General features: G+C 47.8%; 1 protein-coding gene across 1 annotated transcript in view; it reads right to left on the reverse strand.

The window, feature by feature from the left end:
* Nucleotides 1-20,169, reverse strand: part of DZANK1 (double zinc ribbon and ankyrin repeat domains 1) — a 1,028,117-nt gene that overhangs the window by 947,773 nt on the left and 60,175 nt on the right. Inside the window, exon 2 of the mRNA XM_085611767.1 lies at nt 10,644-10,769. Within this exon, the coding sequence (XP_085467893.1) occupies nt 10,644-10,752 (109 nt within the window). The 5' untranslated portion in view covers nt 10,753-10,769. The remainder of the gene's footprint in view (nt 1-10,643; nt 10,770-20,169) is intronic.

A 20,169-nucleotide genomic window follows, 5' to 3' on the forward strand; every position in this document is an offset into this window, starting at 1 on the left:
CTAAGCATGCACGATTGACTGAGTGAAACTGTTATCTATTGCTTCTACGATTCTGAGACGCGTTCCGATTCTAAGGGAAACACAGTTGTCATGTTTATGCGGTTGTCAGAAACTAATCCCTTCTTGTTCATTCAAGAAGTTTCTAGTAACCTCTGAGTTAGCTGACACACACTAGTAATATCTGTAGAATGGACCTTCCTTCCTCTTGGTCAAGCTCCATTATTGTACCTTTATTTAAGGAAGGTGGTTACACTGAGGGGGCGTGGCTTAGCCGAGCTGCGAAATGGCTGCTTGGTAAGCGAGCTCCGCCGGCCGTGTAACAATGTTTTTATAATACTCACGCCTGAAGAGTCATTGCAGCAATAGAAGGGACCCAGGGGGAAGATAAAGGAGCGAAGAAGCAACTCACTAGAGTTCCGACCAGCACAGAAGGCTGAATTTGCGGTGCACTTGGGTGGCGGACAAAGGGCAAAATGCGTGCCCGCTGTACGTAGTACGGAGCGATCCGCGACTGGTGAAGACTTCTGGTACACGGCTGATCCTGACACTAGCTGGGAAGGAGCAGCGGCGAGTAGATCCTGCTGGGAGTGTGTAGTGAACAAGCCACTTTTGTGGTCTGACACCCTATGATGACCCTCAACCACCACCATTTTGTACTGACTTTAGTGTGTTATGTTACCCTAGCCTTAATGTAGGATGGTTTTGCATATGCCTGCTTCTCTTCTGTCCTGTAATCTTGCTGTCATTTAGTAGAATCGTCTTGCCAAGAATAGAAGGTGTGGGATGTCGAGGTGCAGTGTTTTGGGTGATGGTGCACACATGTGCTCAATGTTGTATACTGAGGGATAAAGCCTATAGTGTTATTTGGGTTATGTGAATTATGTGTTGAACTATTGCCTTTGACATGGCTTCATGTCATTCTGATTTCTGACTTTACCTTGCTTTATGGCAGTGCTGACTATTGTCTTTGACATGGTTTCATGTCATCCTTGCTTTTCTGATTCCATCTTGCTTTGGGCCTTTCTGTGTGCATGGCTTAACTAACTCCATTTTCATGACTGAAGCTATTTTCTGTGCCTGCACGAAGCTGCAGAGGTGGGGAGGGCATGTTTTGCTCTTCTCCTGTTTTTTGCACTGTACTGACTAGAGAGAACTGGTTCTTATCAGAGGAATGTACATGGTCTGTCTCGGAGCCATAGCAATGGCCTGATCAACCGATGCAGTGACCTTGGAGCAGGTGGTACGGGCTCTCATGAGAACGAGGGGGCGAGGCTTGCTAGAAGATTCGTTGTGTTTGAATTTGTATTAAAAAGGGGAGCCTACACTGGCCTGGTGGAAGTTCACGCCGTGGAGCAGACGTGTTGTCACGGAAGAATGGGGGCTGGTGTCACCTCTGAGCTTTCACCCGGCTCAAGCAATAGACTCCCCTTGAGCGAAGTGGGGTGAAATGATGAAGCAGTATGCGAGGTGTCTCTGCTACTAAATGTCTCTTGATTCTTTACTGATTCTTTCCTTTCCTTCTTATTTTCTGATTCTTATATCCATACATATATATTTCTACATATATATTTGCTTTGATTGTGTATTTCAATCGGTTATTTGATATGTGAGAGTCTGCCATGATCAATATATATTCGGCCTGCCCGTGATTGAAGTATTGTATTAATAAATGTATATATTCCATATGTTTGAATTCGTCTTTTCCTTGTCGTAGGAGGTGATGAGTGTGCCCTCCTGGCAAGTGATGTGCAAAGTATATCTCGCTCTAGAGAAGCGTTGTGTGTGTTATCTTGGTCTAGAGGAGACTCATGTAATATTGTTTTCTTGCCTTGCCTTTGGGGGAGTGTTGAAAGTTTGCCCACCTTAGGAAGTGTGGTGTATATGTTATATTGCATACGTTTGGAACTGATATTCTCGCCCTGGGAAAGTGACGGTACATACCTTGGTCCAGGGGAGATCTGAGACCTTTCATTACAGAGTGGACACTCGTGGGAGGCGTGCTGGCTCCGGGGGAACCGGGGTCGCTATCTTCGACAAGGCTGAAGCCGAGCTGCTATTTTGGGGTCAGGTGCGCTTGGCTCTGTGTACGGAGGTTTCCGGGAGGGAGCTCTGAACACCAAGGGGGCTTCCAGCTGAGCAGCTGCAGACTCAGGCTTGCGACCCCAGTGGGCCCAGCCACAGGGCAGAAGGTGGAGCGGTCCAGGCGCTTGAGGTAGAGCCGCCATATTAGGATCAGGTGAGACCAGTTTTAGGAGCGAGGAGGGCACGGCGAGAGCCTGGACCCTGGCGGGGCACTCCTCTGGTGTCGTTCACCACATTTCAGAAACATATGATTACCAGGCCCGAGGAAATTGGAAGGCTGATCCTGGTGAGCGAGGCGAGGCGGCCCTGGAGTCGGGAGCCCAGGTGAGGCGCACAGGAGAGTAGGGGCTCCCTGCCGGGGATGGGGATCCTCCAAAGGTAGACGGCTCAGAAGCCTGCGGTGACATCGCTGAAGAGGGCGCTGACGGGGGGAGACCTGGCCCCTTAGCGCGCGAGCCGGTGTAGAGCTCCGTCTAGAGGGACTTGGAAGTTGTTGGCCAGCTGCTGCCTCCTAACTAAGCCGATACTGGGACTGGGCCTGGAATCCACTGCATAACCACGAGGTGCTTTGAAGTAATGGGTCCGATAAGCCGTGTGCAGAACAAACTGTTTTTATTTGGGCGCTGAAATACCAGAAGGCTCAAACCTTGAGGCCAACAACAAGTTGTCACCGCATTTCATAGGGAAACCGCTGGTGGCGCAGCTATATACCCTTTGGTGCCATGGTTAAGACAGACACAAAGCAACCCAAACTCAACTTCGAAAATAAGAGACATACTAGACTGACGGACACTGAGGGTGAGGTAGACTCCTATCACCCGGTGTGTCACAGTCAGAAGAACAAGGGGAAGATTTGCACTCCCTACTCCTGAAAATGAGATCCAGTTTCAAAACAATAGACACAATGTTGGATGTCTTACCTCCCAGCTGGATGCGGTCACAAAACAAGTGGACACACATGAGACCAGGCTGGATTGCCTTGAGAACCCAGGACGGAAAACCATGAGTTTCAATTGGAAACCAGGGAACAACTTCTACAGATGGACAAGGTTATGACTTGCATTAGGGCAAAGAACGATGATTTGGAGGCTCGTTCACGGAGGAACAACCTTCGTATCACCAGTAGTCCAGAGACTACAGCTATGGGCAAGATGGAGGCCTATGTATCAGATCTCCTGAAGGAGCTGTTTGGGCCTGGCCTGTCTGCAGTGTTCACGGTAGAGAGGGCGCACCGGGCGTTGGGACCCAGACCGCCCGTTGGTGCGACACCTAGCCAAACTATTGAATTATCAGGACCAAGAATTAATACGGAGACTAGCACGAGAGCACGGAACAATCGGCTTTAAGGGTAACTCTGTCTCCTTCTACCCTGACTTTACACTGGCGGTGCAGGCGGCACGCAGGGAATTCCTGCTAGTGAAGCGCATTCTGATGCAGGCCAAGTTCCCTTAGGCCCTGCTATATTCGTTTAAACTCAAGGTGACGCATGATGGATCAACTCACATGTTCACTGATGCTAAATCGGTGTTGAAATTCACCAAACATGTAGGAGGAAAGAAAAGCACAGGCAAGCTGCTGGCTGGTCACTCCTCTGAAGCTGGTCTCAGTGATAATGAGTAATCCCATAATTTCATGTGTCTTTCAATGCTGTCCTCCAACTGGTACCAATATATGACTTAAGCGGTTAAGCTGAGCACACAGGAAGCATGTTAGGGCACGTTAGTTTTTGCAATGTTATGTCATGATTGGGCCAAGGGTTCCGACAGAGTTTATTGTCTCTTAAAGTGTTTAGCGACAGCGACTCTTCCTGATAAACACGGCCACCCCACCTTTTGGCAGGGTAGAATGCCGGAGACCACTCGTCCCCCAGGGAGAGCTCCCAAAGTCCGCCTCTGAAGATATTAGAGGTGGTATTTGACAGGTTTGCATGTTAGATGGGATGGGATTGCACAACCTAATTGGGGGGTTGGCGTGGGAGGTGGGAGGGCGGGTACTGTTCTTGTTACATTGTTGGACGGGATACAGATGTACAATGTCCATGACGGAGTAGAAGACTTTTATACCTTGGGACAGACAGCTAGAGCAAAGGGGGAATCAGGGACACAAGATGATAACAGACAGCAATGTGCAGCTCACCTTAGAGCAATGGTAATGGTTGGGAAGAGGCGGATTCCAGCACAATCACAAATAGGTAATTCATGTCATTGCTGAACAATCTAACATGGAACATCCGGGGCTTAAACAACCATAGAAAGGCAAGACCAGTGCATGCATACCTACTCAGACATCAAATAGACATCTGCTTTTTACAAGAGACTCACCTAAACAGGTCCCCCTCTACTAGGCTACAACAAAAAAGATGGGGACATGTGTACTCAGCAGTCTACTATAATTACGCGAGAGGCTTGGCTGTGCTGATAAGGCAAGGCCTAGATTGGAAACTGAGCGAGTCAATTATCAATCCTGAAGGGAGGTTTGTTATCCTGTTGGGCTTGCTGGGGGTAGGCTGGTCACTTTAGCTGCTATATATGGCCCAAATACAGACACACCAGAGTTTTTTCAAGCCGTTTGGGCAAAACTTAGTTCCACAGGCTGCGATACTGTATTTTGGGGCGGGGACTTTAATGTTGTGCTAGATGATGCCGAGGATAGGAAGGGACTGTCTCATTCTCCTCACCCGAATTCCAGGAACACACTTAGAGCCATAATATCAGATGGCCTATTCGCGGACGTTTGGAGAAGGGCTAAACCGGACCGTCAGGAAGGCACATGCATAACAGAAAATCATAGAGTGTGGTCCAGGTTGGACTTCTGGCTTATATCCAGAGATGCGGTATCATGGCTGTGTGAGGTCCGCCACCTTCCCAGAACTCTGTCAGACAACGCACCATGTTTACCATGCGTGTCCATACCAGGTGCGCCAAGTAGACTGTACACTTGGAGACTGCCCCAACATGTCCTATTAGATGAGGCGTTAAAAGAGATCGGGGAAGACATAAAAGAATATTTTCAGTTAAATTCCGGCTCTGTTGAGACACAAGCATCCCTCTGGGAAGCGTTCAAAGTAGTGATTAGAGGTAAAAGCACGCCAAGCTGGGGTGTTGAAGGCTATCCAAAACACACTCGCATCACTCGAAGCACGTATCAAAACTCTCGAGACACAATTCTACATTAAAAACGACCCCGCTCTAATAGTCCAACTTAAGGAGTATCTGTTGGAGTTTGAGGAGAAGGCACAACGGGAAGTGAAGTTCATGGGCAAACACGCACAGGCTAGACGATATGGGGAAGGGGATGAGCCAGGAAAGACATTCGCAAATATGCAACGTGCCCCACGGAATGCCGCTTTTGTCACGGAAATTAGAGTGAGGACCAATCTCTACTCAGAGGCCCACCATAAATCCTGGATAGATTCACCCAGTTCTACTCTAATTTATATTACACCACGCACCAGACACCGCCGGGCGGCCTACAGGATTTCCTAGAATCTCTCGAGCTCCTGTGGTTGAGCAGGGGTTATAAAGAGTATTTGAACAACCCTTTTACTGTAGAGGATATGGCACAGGTCATCAGAGGACTACCCTCTGAGAAGGTCCCAGGATCGGACGGTCTGATCACTATATTTTATAAAACTTACGTAGAGGAGTTAGCTCTGCACCTCATTGCAGTCTTTGAAGAAGCGGAAGCTGCAGAGGTTCTACCACCTTCAATGCTGGAAGCTATATTATCACACTGCTTAAGACGGGGAAGCATAGCGATGAAGTGGACTCTTATAGACCACTATCCCTAAAAAACATGGATGTTAAAATCTTAGAAAAATTACTGGCAAACAGGCTACAACCTTTGCTACCTCTGATTGCCCGGCCTGATCAGCCAGGTTTCATACCAATAGATCGACGGCACATCATTTACGCACTTTCTTCACTGTCCTACACTATCTCCACCTCAACATGAAAGCAACTGGGATGTTCCTGGACACAACTAAAGCATTTGAATAACTCGAGTGGGGTATCTATTTGCTATATTTGCAACAATGGGGTTTAGCCCATTATTCATGGGACTGATACGGTTACTGTATACGACTCCCACAGCGAGGATCCGGCTTAACGGCATGCTATCGAGCGCTATCCACATCACTCGTGGTACTAGGCAGGGCTGTCCGCTCTCCCCTATTTTGTTCGCTATAGTCATGGAGTCTCTGGCGGCGTGCATCAGACAACACCATGTGGCGAAGGGTCTGGGATTCAGTACAAGGGGGTTATTAATATTGCTATATGCAGACGATATTACCCTCAATATCAATCACCCTGGGGAGAACATTGCTCACCTCATCAGTGAACTTATAAAGTTTGACGGACTGTCCGGAATAACTATAAACTGGGGGAAATCCATCATATTCCCGCTGACAGATACCACCACACCGTTTCAGGTGGAATATCCCCTCAAATTGGCCGAAGGTCCGATAAAATATTTGGGCATATGGCTTAGTGGGGAGGTGCAAGAAATCTGGACTATGAATTTTGGGAGTGCTATCACATGGCTGGAGGGGAAAGTAAATGCGTGGGCTGGGCTGCCCCTAATCCTAGCTGGGAGGATTGCAGTTACTAAAATGATGGTCCTGCCTACATTTTTATATTTATTCGTCAACATCCCGATCCCACTCACACAGTCCTTTTTTGGTAAACTCAGATCTCTACTGATAGCCTTAATATGGGCGGGCGGTCAGGCGCATATTACATGGCAACTGTTAACGCTACCACTGACGCAGGGAGGGCTGGGCGCCCCGTATTTTCAATTATACGCCTGGTGTGCACAAGCACAGTTTTTACATTTCTAGTTGCACCTTATCCCGTTCCAACCACACGTCGCTGTGGAGTTGGACATGGCAGCACCGGTACCCCTCCAAGTGGCGACTTACCAGGCATACCAACGACTGCGTGAAGGTGTTGACACAGTTGAAACCATGAGATGGGCGTGGGAAAAGCTCAGTGACAGAGCTAAATTGCCAATATTATACACACCCTCAATCCCTATAGCGCATAATCCCATGCTGCCGGTGATGTCAGAGGGAGCCAGCAGATCCACAGCTTGTGAAATGGGTATACAGACATTTGACGACATATACCCTGACGGCAACTTCAGAGCCCCGCCGGCGACTATGATTGGGAGGGCTGGGCTATTTTCGGCACTCTTCTTATACTACAGGTTACGATCCACCTGCAAACAAATACACGCAACATTCCTAGTTCCCCCGCCCACATTGATGGCCCTTGAACTTCTTATCAAGACGACATCTACTTGTAGACTTGTCACACGCCTACATAGCAATATGCAAAACGCGGCCCCAGTGACAAGCAATGGACATTTTGTTGTGGGCAATTCACTGCTCTATCGCCCAATTATAAACTACGGTTGATACATTTTAAATTCCTTCATAGATTCTACAGAACACCTATTCAACTGAACAGAATGAAAATTAGGACAGATGATAGGCGCTGGAGATGTGGCTTCAGTCCGGCCACATTCATACACATGGCATGGGATTGTCCTGGGCTGGCTGAATTCTGGGCTAAGATTTTTCAAACAATTCATGATATCATGATATAATTAACGTACCAGTAGAGCCCAAGCCGCACATAGGTCTACTGGATACGTGAAAGACACACCACCAGAATACAGGAAATTGCATGTCATGCTATTGCTCTTTGCCAAACGCAGGGTAGCCATACATTGGGGCAGGAGGGGGATCCCCAGATTGAAGGACTGGTTGAAAGATATTTGGTCATACACAATTAACGACGTTCTGGGAACTGATGCCGACTACGTCTAGACCGAGAGACATTTGGGAACCATTCCTGGCATGGGTCCGTCCATTGCAGGATGTGGGGGAGGAACGGGGGGGGGGCTCAGACGATGCCGCAGGACACAGATTCGGTTTCCCCAGGTAACAGGCCTATTGATGTAGAGCAGCAGATAAGCGAAACAGGCTTTAACTAGACGCCCACCCACAAAACATATAGTGTATCGTCAAGGTCCTACATATACAAAACGGCGGGGCTTATATCCGCCTCCTAACCAACCCTATGGTGAAAATAACATAGACTGTAATGTCTTACAGGTGTAGTGATCAGTGCTGGATTTTTGCTGTCACGTACCCCTGGAAATGCTACTCCTACTTACTGTATAGATGTCACTCTACAATGCACTGTTTTCAAGCCTTGTGTTGGAATTTGTTGGTTTGTAAAATCTCAATGCATACATTTAAATAAATAAATAAAAAAAGGAAGGCAGTTACACTGACCCCAAATGTTACAGGCCAATTACATTAATTGACTCTTCAGTTAAGATCATAGGTAGGATCATTTTTAACAGAATTAGGTACTAGGGAACGGAAACATAACATTTCGAGTTCTTGTTAATACGCTTTTAGGGAGGAGCTAGGTACTGTGGAGCACTGCTTCAACTTGCACCTACTTATAGGCAAGTATACTGTATTGACTTGTACTTGTATTACACACTGTATTAACTCCCCAAAACATGTTTTTAACAAATGTTACATTCTATGTGAATTAGTACAGGCAATGGATTTTTATGAGCTGCAATGAGATGTTGCAAAACGTTCAGAAAATAATAGTTCATTTACAAACATTAAGCAAGACAAAAATTTTAGAAAAGAAAAAAAACAAGCAATCATACATGTGCACACACAACTATATAAATACAGAACAGAGAAGATTTAGTCAATCTTTAAGCCATTTAAAAATTTAAAAATTGCCTTGGTCTTGAAAAAAGCGACATGGGTGTGGTACTTCTGAAAATAAGCTTATGTTTAAAAAAGAGGGTAGGGAACAGACTTGCAAGTTTAGAACAGACTGTGCAAATGCTGGCGAGTCGGTGTGTTTCAGAAGGAATTTAGCAATAGAGCAACGGTACAGATCTTTTCATGCGCGACACATACAAAACATCACTGTGGAATGACAACCAATCAAAACAGGTGGAGGTTGCTCTGACTGCTCTATCAGCTTTCACACTAGAAACACTCAATGGATAATGGTATGGTCTTTTTTCTCATACGAGTTTATCCTTCGTATAAAGTTACTTGAGGAAACCTTACATATAATTTACCCTCATGCAAATAGTGGAGATCGTGGTCTTTCACATTTCAGGTGTTTGCCCTGTAGGGAATGATAGAAACTTTTAACATAAAGCAATTATATTAACTTAAATGTTGCGGTAGTGCCGCCAAAAAGATAGATTTAAGTGAAATGACCATGTTTTTCCTAAATTTGACAATACGACATTAAGCAAATACATTTTCCCCCGTTTTGAAATGGGCTGATTAGCCCTTTCACTATCCAGCTGACCACTTTTTTGCCAGTAAGTCAGTAGGGCTGAAGATCTGATTGACAAGCAAACATATGGACATTGGGAGAAGGCCTGATCGCTGAGAGACAGCTGGGGAGTGTTTTTCTTTTCCTGCAGATGGAGTCCAGGTGTAGCCTGAGCAAGTGATAGTTTGAAAAACAACGTAAAAGGCTTTCAGTTCTTCTATTCCCTGTTGGTCAAGAACAGGTTCTTAAGATGTCACAGGTTGCAAGGTATGATAACATGCATTGCCAATTTGGGATTTGCCACATGAACTATTAAAAAAGTCAGAAATGACCGAAAATCTTTCCCTTTTAGTAGATTTTGAGTTTCCAAGTCCGTCACATTTATGAGGTAGTTTACAAAGTCTGAATCCAACAGTACTAACATCATATGGTAAAGCTGAACACTGTGTCGGAGACTGAGTCAGTTGCCAGGGCAGACAGGAAATGGACGGATCATCTAACAGCAAATCTGAACTGCTATGACGTCAGGAATGTCCCATTTTACTACAATTCTGCACGTGCCATAATGCTGCTTCTTGCTGCTCTCTACCACTGTGGCACATGTAAAAACTCTGAGCACTAAATGTCACTGCTCAAAACACTACACTGAATGGCTACGTTCCTCCAGCAGCACCAGCGTCTCTGCTCTCTTCAGTCAAAGGCTGAGAAGGCTACCCAGGCAAACCTCACACACTGATTTAACATCTTATCACCTGTAAAACGGCATAGAAACTCTCGACCGGCAGCCAACACTTCTTAAATAATTCAGGGGGATTTGGTTTTACTCAGGTTCACTAGAATTATATTGCAGGGGAAAACCAAAGTGTGCGACAGAGTTGAATAAAGTTTTGATTCCTTTTTAACAACTTTACTAGATATAAAAATATTTAAAAGCTAAATATATGTCTTATTCTTTAAATTGTTTCACAATCTGTTTCCCCCATTGTTTGACCGGACCCAAATTCTTATTTAATACGGACAAGAAAAAGCTGTGTTTGAACATCAACAAATATGGTGCGAATGAGCACTGGCGTCATTTAACTCCATTCCAAAGTTATGCACGTTGGAGTTTGTTTTTTAGTGTGTTTCGTTTCAACGATAGGGTATTTTATACAACTCTATAAAATGTTTAGAGAGAAACACCTATTTTTTTATTAATCTGCATTCACCACTTGCGTTAATTATTCTTACCCGACTTGATTTCAACCAGTGTGTTTGTATCGATTTCATGCTTTGCTTTTCCTGGAGGGGGGACTCTCAGAGGTATAATCTGAGGCACTGAGATCGAACCTGCAGTCATTTTAATTGAGTTCAATACTGAAAAACATAAAATACACTTGTAAATTAGTAAACAGTACTAACGTCACATTTACATCCTTTCACACCACTAGTCCCAATCCGAGACCTTCCTCATATACATCAATATAGAACTTTCTCCAGTAGCGTAGCAGGCATTGCTTGAAGACCAAGACTATATTATTCAGGGGTCTCCAACCTTTACTGTAGTGAGAGCTACTTCTGATCAGTGAAAATCGTTGTGAGCTACTAAAGGCCAAGCAACTCGCACATTTTTCGGAGACACCTCCCACACCCTCATTCATTGTCTTTAAGCCTAATTTCTTTGTGCCCATACTGTGGTTTGAACAAGATACATAGACCTATGGAGCTGTTCAAAGCTGAAAGCAGACTGAAAATCATAACATAATAAACTATATATCTGTCTCACACCTCATTGACCACACTGCTACGCACTGTGTCCCATAACATGATAACGATAACTGCATCTTGGTGTTAATCAGGCAAGACAAGGAAATACTTCCCACATAGGATCACAAACCAAAGAAAACACTTTGAACCACCCACCCTACACTTGCCATAGCTTGCTAACCATGTAGGTAAGTGCTTCAGTGCCACACATTAGTAAGCGCTATAAAAATGCTGCAACAGAAGGCTTCCCCTTTCTTCATTATCAAAAAAAGTAAAACAAAGGGAGAAAAGTTATGTTAGTAATTAATACATATGATTTTCTTTCATGTCAGGGCCTTTGTGGACTATTTGAACAAATGGAAGATATTTGGAAATGTGGCAACCTTACTTTCATTATAAAGCACTTCACCCAGTTCTATAACACATGCTTTAACGCTGCAAAGTCCATTTTCAGAAAATGCATAGTTCTGCAATGTTCAGCAACAGACAGTCTGCTAAGCTTTGCACTCGCTGCACAGTCCTCTTTACCTCCAGTAATAATATAATAGCATTAAACTTATGGCAATGTCCCTGAGCACATACCTCAATAAACAGAAAGTTCCATGATTAACTACTCTAATATACAGATCAAATTTATTCAAACTTACACATCATGAAATTTTGAAAACGCTCTAAACAAGTGAGCATGAATTTGTTGCTTAAAGCAAATGTTAAATCTGATTACACCTCGTGCATGCACACACACTCCAGATATCTATTGCACTCACCAGCCTGCTTTCCTCCTACATAGGCCATGAGTTTCTAAATCGGGGCAATCGTGTCCTTCATTGAACTTTCTTCTAAGTAACACCTCAAAAACCCAGCCATATAAAGACAGAACATCAATGGGATCAAAGTGCATGGGTAAAATCACGTAAGGACTAATAAGTCTTTCTCAGAAAAATCCCTCGCTAGAAAAAAATGCATCATCTCAGACTCAGCCACTAAAATTGTAAACAGAAGCTGCCTGTATTAAATGCACACTAGTATAGAAGTACTCAACAAATCAAATTGTTGTGCATAGCTGTGGTGTACCAAAACACAGCTCCGTGTCACACAAGCAGAGCTGCCTTGGCACAAAGGAAGAGTGTGGGAGACAAGAGGCTGGGAGTGACAGGACAGGACAGAGAGGTGAAGCCTGTTTTGGGAGGAGCGGATCAGTGCATTAAAGTGCTTTGATTTCAACATCGGCCAACACTGAGCTTTAAAATTGAAAGAAGATATAATAAAGTACAGTGGCAGCCGATATTAAAATCAAAGGGCCTTGCATGCACGGAGCTGCTTTTATTGACTACAACACGAAGGCAAATTTAAAGCGTGCTGTAGTCGGTGAAAGCAGTTCAGTGCAGGCAAGAATCTTTGACTTTAACATTGCCTGTCACCGCGGTAGCTGCTCAGTGCCTGCAAGGACCTGGGATTTTAAGGTCAGCTGCCACCACGCTTTATTACCGAAGAGAAATATAAAGCACGGTGGCAGCCGATGTTAAGATCAAAGGCCCTTGCATGCACTGAGCTGCTTTCACTGACTACCAGGTAAAAGGCAGATTTTAAAGCGTGCTGTAGTAGTCAGGGTAAGCAGTTCAGTGCTGGCAAGAATCTTGGATTTTAACATTCCCTGCTACCGTAGTAGCTGGCCAGTGCCTGAAAAGACCTTGGATTTTAACATCGGCTGCCCCTGTGCTTTGTTGCTGAAGTCCGATATTAAGCACGGTGGCAATATCAAAGAGCCTTGCATGCACTAAGGCGCTTTCACTGACTTCCACACGAAGGCAAATTTAAAGCGTGTTGAAGTCAGAGAAAGCAGTTCACGGCAGGCAAGCACTTTTTATTTTAACATTGGCCTACGCCGTGGTAGCAGCTCAGTGCCTGCAAGAACCTTCGATTTTAAGGTCGGCTGCCACCGCGCTTTGTTACTGAAGGCAGATGTAAAGCGCAGTGGCAGCCGATGTTAAAATCAAAGGCCTTAAGGCTTATAATTACATGCACTTAGCCCAGGGGTTTTACCAACTATGTTGCTATAAATCCAGGCCAGGGGCACACTTACCAGTCCTGCGCAGCTTCTCCGGAGGATGAGACGGCAATTATGAAGTGTGGTGCCAGCCTGGAAAGGGCAGGTGGCGCGTGACTTCAGGAAGAACGTCATGTTCTTTGCCCCACCCAACCCCAGCTAAGCTCAGTTCAGCCAATCTGAGCAGCTGGTTTGGGTGAGGGCGGGCAAGGGCTGATAGCCCTAACAGACAATGAAGGTATACAAAATAAATGCTAACAATGAAGTCTTTAAATTAGAGAGCAGTCACAAGCTACTCCCAGAGGGTCGGCGAGCTACCGGTAGCTCGCGATCGACCGGTTGGAGACCTCTTGCTCCACAAGGCCCTCAGAAACCTAATCCTCAACCTAAAAGTTCAGCAGCTGAACATTACCTAAACCCATTCATGCCACCCATCTACCCCTTAGTATCCCCTTAACTCCAATCATATGAGACATGGTGTTCTAGTCTTCTCCTAAATTAAACCCTATAGCCACGCCCCTAAATATTAATTCAGCTCCCATCCTGACCACAGGTTTTCAAATGCAAATACTGCATCAATTTCAAGCTATTTAGACCACGTCCAAACAACCCTTATCAACACAATGTTGTTTGCTACACACGCTGAACTTCCATCTACTCTTACTACTTTTTAGGTACATTCACCTCTTCAACCACAAAAGCATTCCCATCTCGGAGAGCAGGGCCGACACCCTTGTACAACAGAACATCTGGGCACATGCAAGGTGGGCTTTAACACCGTAGTTAAGGTTCTGCATGTGGCCACATCAGCCAACTGCCTTGCCCTAAGCCGCTCATCCTGAACCCACTCTCACATAGATGCTAAGTTTACACAATTCCTATGTGTGACATTTCCATGATTTTAGTGTACGCATGAGTGACAGTCTACTACTGTTACCTTGAGTGACACGTTATTGCTGATAAAACCAAGCAAAGAGACAAATATCACAAATTACCCACTTTTAAGTAACGAGATGCTCTACAAAAAGCCTGAAAACTGATTTAAAACCCACGAAACAGAGCATCACAAACCAAAGCGACTGAACAGAACCGCCAGACACCTCTCAGTAACAATCGCTACTTTTAAATGTATTTAGGTGATTCAGTAGGACGCGTTTGAACCGAAGGGAGTCTCCTGGTCTCTGTTTCCCTGCTGATTACACCCTGGCGGAAGCCTAAGCCCAGGGCACTTTATCTCACATCCCGAGTGTTAAAAGCCACCCCGCAGCAGTCACTGGGGCCGCCATCCACCCTGGTGGGACTACAAGGCCCAGTGTGCAACGCGAGGCACACCCTCCCCACTTCCGCTGCCACAGGTGAGGGGGAGGTGCTTCCATCGCGCTACAAAGCGCAGCCTCTCCCCCCGCGGCGCGGGACGCACGCAGGAAAAGCCCGGGCCAAGGGCGGGCCCGTCCTTGTCCGTGCCTGCCAGGAAAAGGCAGGGCAGGGCCACCTCTCTTTCATCCAACCTCTGGACTGGGACGCAGACCTACCTACAATCTTACAAGGTACTGTGCCATGTGACATTGTTTCTACCAGGGTCCACCCTCACCGAAACAGGGCCTCATTAGGAATCTAACATTGTAATCTTTGCTTAGGGCCCTAGGACTTAGAAGGAAAAGCTGACCTGAAACGAACATTTGTCTTTGGGTATTGTGGGTAGAAACATTCTGGGGGACTATTGTATTTTGGTGACACACTAACCCAACAGGGGCTACAAAATGGGCAAAAGAAAATCGATGGAGGGAGTGGAGGTGAGCAATGGCCCTAATGGGGTGGCAAGGAAGGGTAAAAAAGCAAAGAACACACAAACATGCCGCCAACAACTGCATGATGGATAGGATAGACACCCTTATTCATGAGTGAAGACACCCTAGATACAGAATTATTAACATCTAATTCTAATACCCAACCATCACCCAAAAGTGCTTGTGCACTCCACACACCCACTATCCCTACAATGTTTCGGAAGCACTCCCGAAAGGGAGTACCGACACACAGTAACAAAATACCATTGGAGATCACCGAAGCACAGACGACAGAACCCCCTCCCCATGTCTCTTGTACCCAAACTCTAATTCTTCCAACTAGAATTGGTGAAAGTCAATCTGGACCCCCTGTTCCCTGCATGAATAGGCTTGCAGTCTTGGCAGACATCCCAAATGCCTCTGCGGCCGAGATCATGCTCCCACCATCCTCAATTCCAACTGAGAGCAGCAAAGAGGCGATTTCATCATCGCAAGACCTCCACCAGCTTGTTAGTTCTCTTAGGCTGGATATTGGAATCATGAGAGATAAGATTGAAGAGCTCATTACGACGGTCAAACTCCTAACCTCGAGGGACTCACCATACAAGTACTCACACCCCTTGTTCGAACAGCGCCCACAGGCCCAGCGAATCTGCCCCTCCATCCGGAAAGAAGAAGCCCAACAGGCGACAGATCCATTGCGACCCCCCTAATAACACACAAACAGGTTTCACCAACTTGCAATCCAGGACAGGCTGTGAACCAGAAACCTAATCTTCAGAACCTAGTCCCTTTACAGGCCCCCACACAATACACTATCCAACTAAGCATACCAACAGCTACACGTCCTACTGCGGCAAACTCCCAACAGGGGAAATCTCCAGTACCCACCCCACCCCCCTTCCACAGGCAAAAACAGTTTTTATGGTTAATGTCCCCAAATTAGACCTCGCGGGTGGTTATGAAAACGAGGACTCACTAATTAACAAATTGATACACTGGATTTGTCACGTTAGGGGCTGCCGCTCACTTATTCAAGAGGATATTGTCAGGGCTCGGAGATGCACGTCACTTACTCAACCATTGGACTGCATTGAGCTTACCCTGACCAATGCTGACCTGGCTGAAAATCTTGTCATATTGGAGTTTCGCACTTGTTCCTCTGGCCCCTCAACAATACAGCTTAGGCGATTTCCAACTGCATCACTATCAGAAAGACCAAATGGCAAGTAGTCATCAAGGGCCCCAAGAGGCCCGACTTCATTGAAAACTTTCGATTGACTGCAAAGCGAGACCCAGTCACTGCAGGTCCTACAAGCTTCTCCCTTAGTTACTGACCACAGCTCTAGAAACGACCCAATCCCTTATCTTGATCTTGAACCATTGCTAGCCAGTCCAGAATTCGCCATCCAAACCCCCTACCAAATGGCCACCAAGAAGGCTCAGGTGGCCACCTCCCTAGTGGCATCTGACTCTCTTGTTTTGTCACCAGCCCCAGTCCACACTTCCAATACAGATATAATTCATGATCCAGTCCTTCCCCAACAGCTAAAAATCATTTACTGGAACGTTGCCGGCCTTAGCAGCAAATTATCATTGCCCCACTGGAATGACCTAATACAGGGCTACGACATCTGCGCTTTCCAGGAAACGTGGAGCCTGGTCCCTTTACATAAATCGGGCTATAGCTGTTATCATACACCGGCTACCACCACAGGGAAGGGTCGTCCCTCGGGGGGTTGATCGTATGGGTTACCATTGCCCTGAATTGTAGAATTTCCGAACATCAAGGTTTGAGCCCAGACATTATGAGACTTGTTCCTCGCAGATCACCGAAACTGGCCAGAGTACATCCTGCTCCTTATCAATTCTATCTCTAGTGGATGCCCAGTTTCGGAATCTTGGAAGGGTGCGGAGGTACCCCAATTTTTAAGTAGGGAGGCAGAGAAGAGCCTGCCAACTATAGACCCATCAGTTTGACGCAATGCAGAAGATAGTTGGCAAGGTCATATTGCAAAGAATTCAATCTTGGGCTGAGGCAGAAGATATCCTCTCTCAATACCAGGCGGGATTTCGGGCCAACACGGGAACGTTGGACCAGGTTTTTAGGCTCCTCTTGATTTATTGGAAAGTGGTAGTGATCGGCAAGGGCAGTCTCTATCTCGCTTTTATCGACCCTTGACCCTGGTCTGGCAGGTCGCTCCGCATGCCGCGCAGCTCCACCTGACTGCGCCGGCTTCCCGTGCCTGCTGCTGCTGAGTGTTCGTGTGTTTAAGGCCCCCCTGGGCTGCTGTCTTCACTTCTGGTATCTACTCTGACTGTGTGGTATAACTGTACTTGTATTTCGTATAACTGTACTTGTATTTATTGTCTGCCTTGCTACTGTATTGTTTTTTTTCCATTCACTGCCCTTCTCCCCTGACCCGATTTTCGCCGTCCCTTCTCCCGCTGCTGCCTCCCCTGCGGCCCCGCCCCCTTGCCTTCTGTTCCCTCGCCTACTCCCGCCGCTGCCTCCCCTGCGGCCCCGCCCCCCACTCCCATTCGCTGCTCCAACCCACCTCCCAGCCGCTCCTCCCTCCCACCTCCCTACTTATGGCGGCCGCGCCGCTGGCGCACCAGAGGCAAGCCCGTCCGTGCCTGGACCGCGCAAAGCGCCAGAACCCCTGGACCCTGCACACGCCACATCGCCAGACCTCGATACGACGCCAGCACCCTCCACGCAATCAACACCGGCCGAGACCACAGCTGCATCCAGGCCGCCCCGAAACGCACTCACGGACCCTTCTCCTGCCGCACCTGCAGCTTCACCTGCGACAGAGCCACCAAACCACCAAGGACAGGACCCAACCACCTCCGCTGCATACTCCTCAACACCTGCTCTGCACGCAAACACGCCGTCGAGCTGTGTGACATGCTCGACACCACCGTCCCAGACGTCGCCATCCTGACCGAGACCTGGTGGAACGATGCATCGGCTCCAAACGTAGCTATTGCCATCCCGGACGGCTACAAGATCGCTGGCAGAGACCGCACCAACGAAACTGGAGGAGGAATAGCCATCGTCTACAAATCCACCCTCAAGGTCTCCACACACTCAGACGACACCCTCAGCACCGCCGAACACTTGCACTTCCTGATCCACATCGACCCCAACACCACCCTTAGAGGAACCCTCGTCTACAGACCCCCCGGACCCCGGCCAGGGTTCAGTGATGACATCGCAGAGCTTGTCAGCATCCAGGCTCTCGCCTCCACGGACTACATTCTCCTCGGGGATCTGAACTTCCACCTTGAGAACAACAACGACGTCAACGCCATCACCGTGATCGACAACCTCGCCAACCTCTGCTTCAGACAGCTCGTCACCGATCCCACCCACGTCGCCGGCCACACACTTGACCCCATCTTCTCCACAAGCAACCACGTCTCCTTCATCCACACCACCGAACTCCACTAGACCGATCACCGTTGTGTCCACTTCACCTACAACAAAACCACAATGCACCACCACGCCCAACAGCTGCCCCGGCGCTGCTGGAGCAAAGTCACCCTCAACCTGAACCCACCCACCGAACCCACTGATACAGACGACGACGCCTGCAACCTCAGGCAGTGGATCGACGACTGCGCCAACACCTTTGCCCCGCTCAAGAAACCCTCCAACAGCCGCACCAGCAACAAAGCCACCTGGTTCACCGAAGAACTCCAGACCTCCAAACGCACCTGCAGGAGACTACAGAAGAGGTGGTCCCACGAACAAACACCGGCCAGCCACGCAGCCCACAAAGACGCCACCCGCAGACACCACCACCTCATTAGGTGTGCCAAGAGATCTGCCTTCAAAACCCGCCTGGTCAACAACGCACACAATAGCAAAGAGCTCTTCAGTATCGTGAAAGAACTCTCCAACCCCAGCGCTAACGCCAACGACATCCCGCCCTCACAGGAACTCTGCGACGCGCTGGCCACTTTCTTCCACCGCAAAATCACCGACATCCACGACAGCTTCAACACAACGACAACTCCGACAACACCAGATCCCGCTGAACCAGCAAATCCCACCCGCATCAACAGCTTGACCTCCTGGACCAAGGTCAACGACGACGAAACCCGCAAGACCATGAACTCCATCCACTCAGGATCACCGACAGACCCCTGCCCTCACCACATATTCAACAAAGCCGATGCAACCATCGCACCCCAACTTCGGAAAGTGATCAACATCTCCTTTGAGACAGCCACCTTTCTGAAAAGCTGGAAGCACACCGAAATCAACGCCCTCCTCAAGAAGTCCAAGGCGGACCCTAAGGATCTCAAGAACTTCTGACCCATCTCCCTGCTCCCGTTCCCGGCAAAGGTCATCGAGAAAATCGTCAACACACAACTGACCCGACACCACGAAATCTACAACATCCTGGACCCATCCCAGTCCGGATTCAGAAGAAACCACAGCACAGAGACAGCCCTCATCACCGCCACAGACGACATAAGGGCCCACCTGGACAGCGGCGAAACATCTGCCCTCATCCTCCTGGGCCTATCAGCCGCCTTCGACACAGTCTGCCACCGCACACTAAAGACACGCCTCCAAGAAGCCGGAATCCAAGAGAAGGCCCTGGACTGGACCACATCTTTGCTCTCCGGCAGAACCCAGAGCGTCCGTCTCCCACCCTTCTGCTCCGAAGCCACCGACATCATCTGCGGCGTACCCCAGGGATCTTCCCTCAGCCCTATGCTGTTCAACATCTACATGCACGATATCAACATCATCTCCTACGCAGACGACACCCAGCTGATTCTCTCCCTCACCAAGGACCCACACACCGCCAAAACCAACCTCCACAAGGGAATGAAGGCCGTTGCAGAATGGATGAGGACCAGCCAACTGAAGCTGAACTCGGACAAGTCGGAGGTCCTCATCCTCGGATCCACCCCCTCAGCCTGGGATGACTCCTGGTGGCTAGGAACAGCACCAACACCCACCGACCACGCACGCAACCTGGGTATCATCTTCGAATCCTCCCTCTCAATGTCAAAACAGGTCAACGCCGTCTCCTCCTCCTGCTTCCAAACCCTTTGCATGCTCCGCAGGATCTACAAGTGGATCCCCACCGAAACTAGAGAACGGTGACCCAGGCCCTCGTCAACAGCAGGCTGGACTACGGCAACACACTCT

Source organism: Triturus cristatus, chromosome 6 (assembly GCF_964204655.1).
Source record: "Triturus cristatus chromosome 6, aTriCri1.1, whole genome shotgun sequence".
In the NCBI taxonomy this organism is placed as follows: Eukaryota; Metazoa; Chordata; class Amphibia; order Caudata; family Salamandridae; genus Triturus; species Triturus cristatus.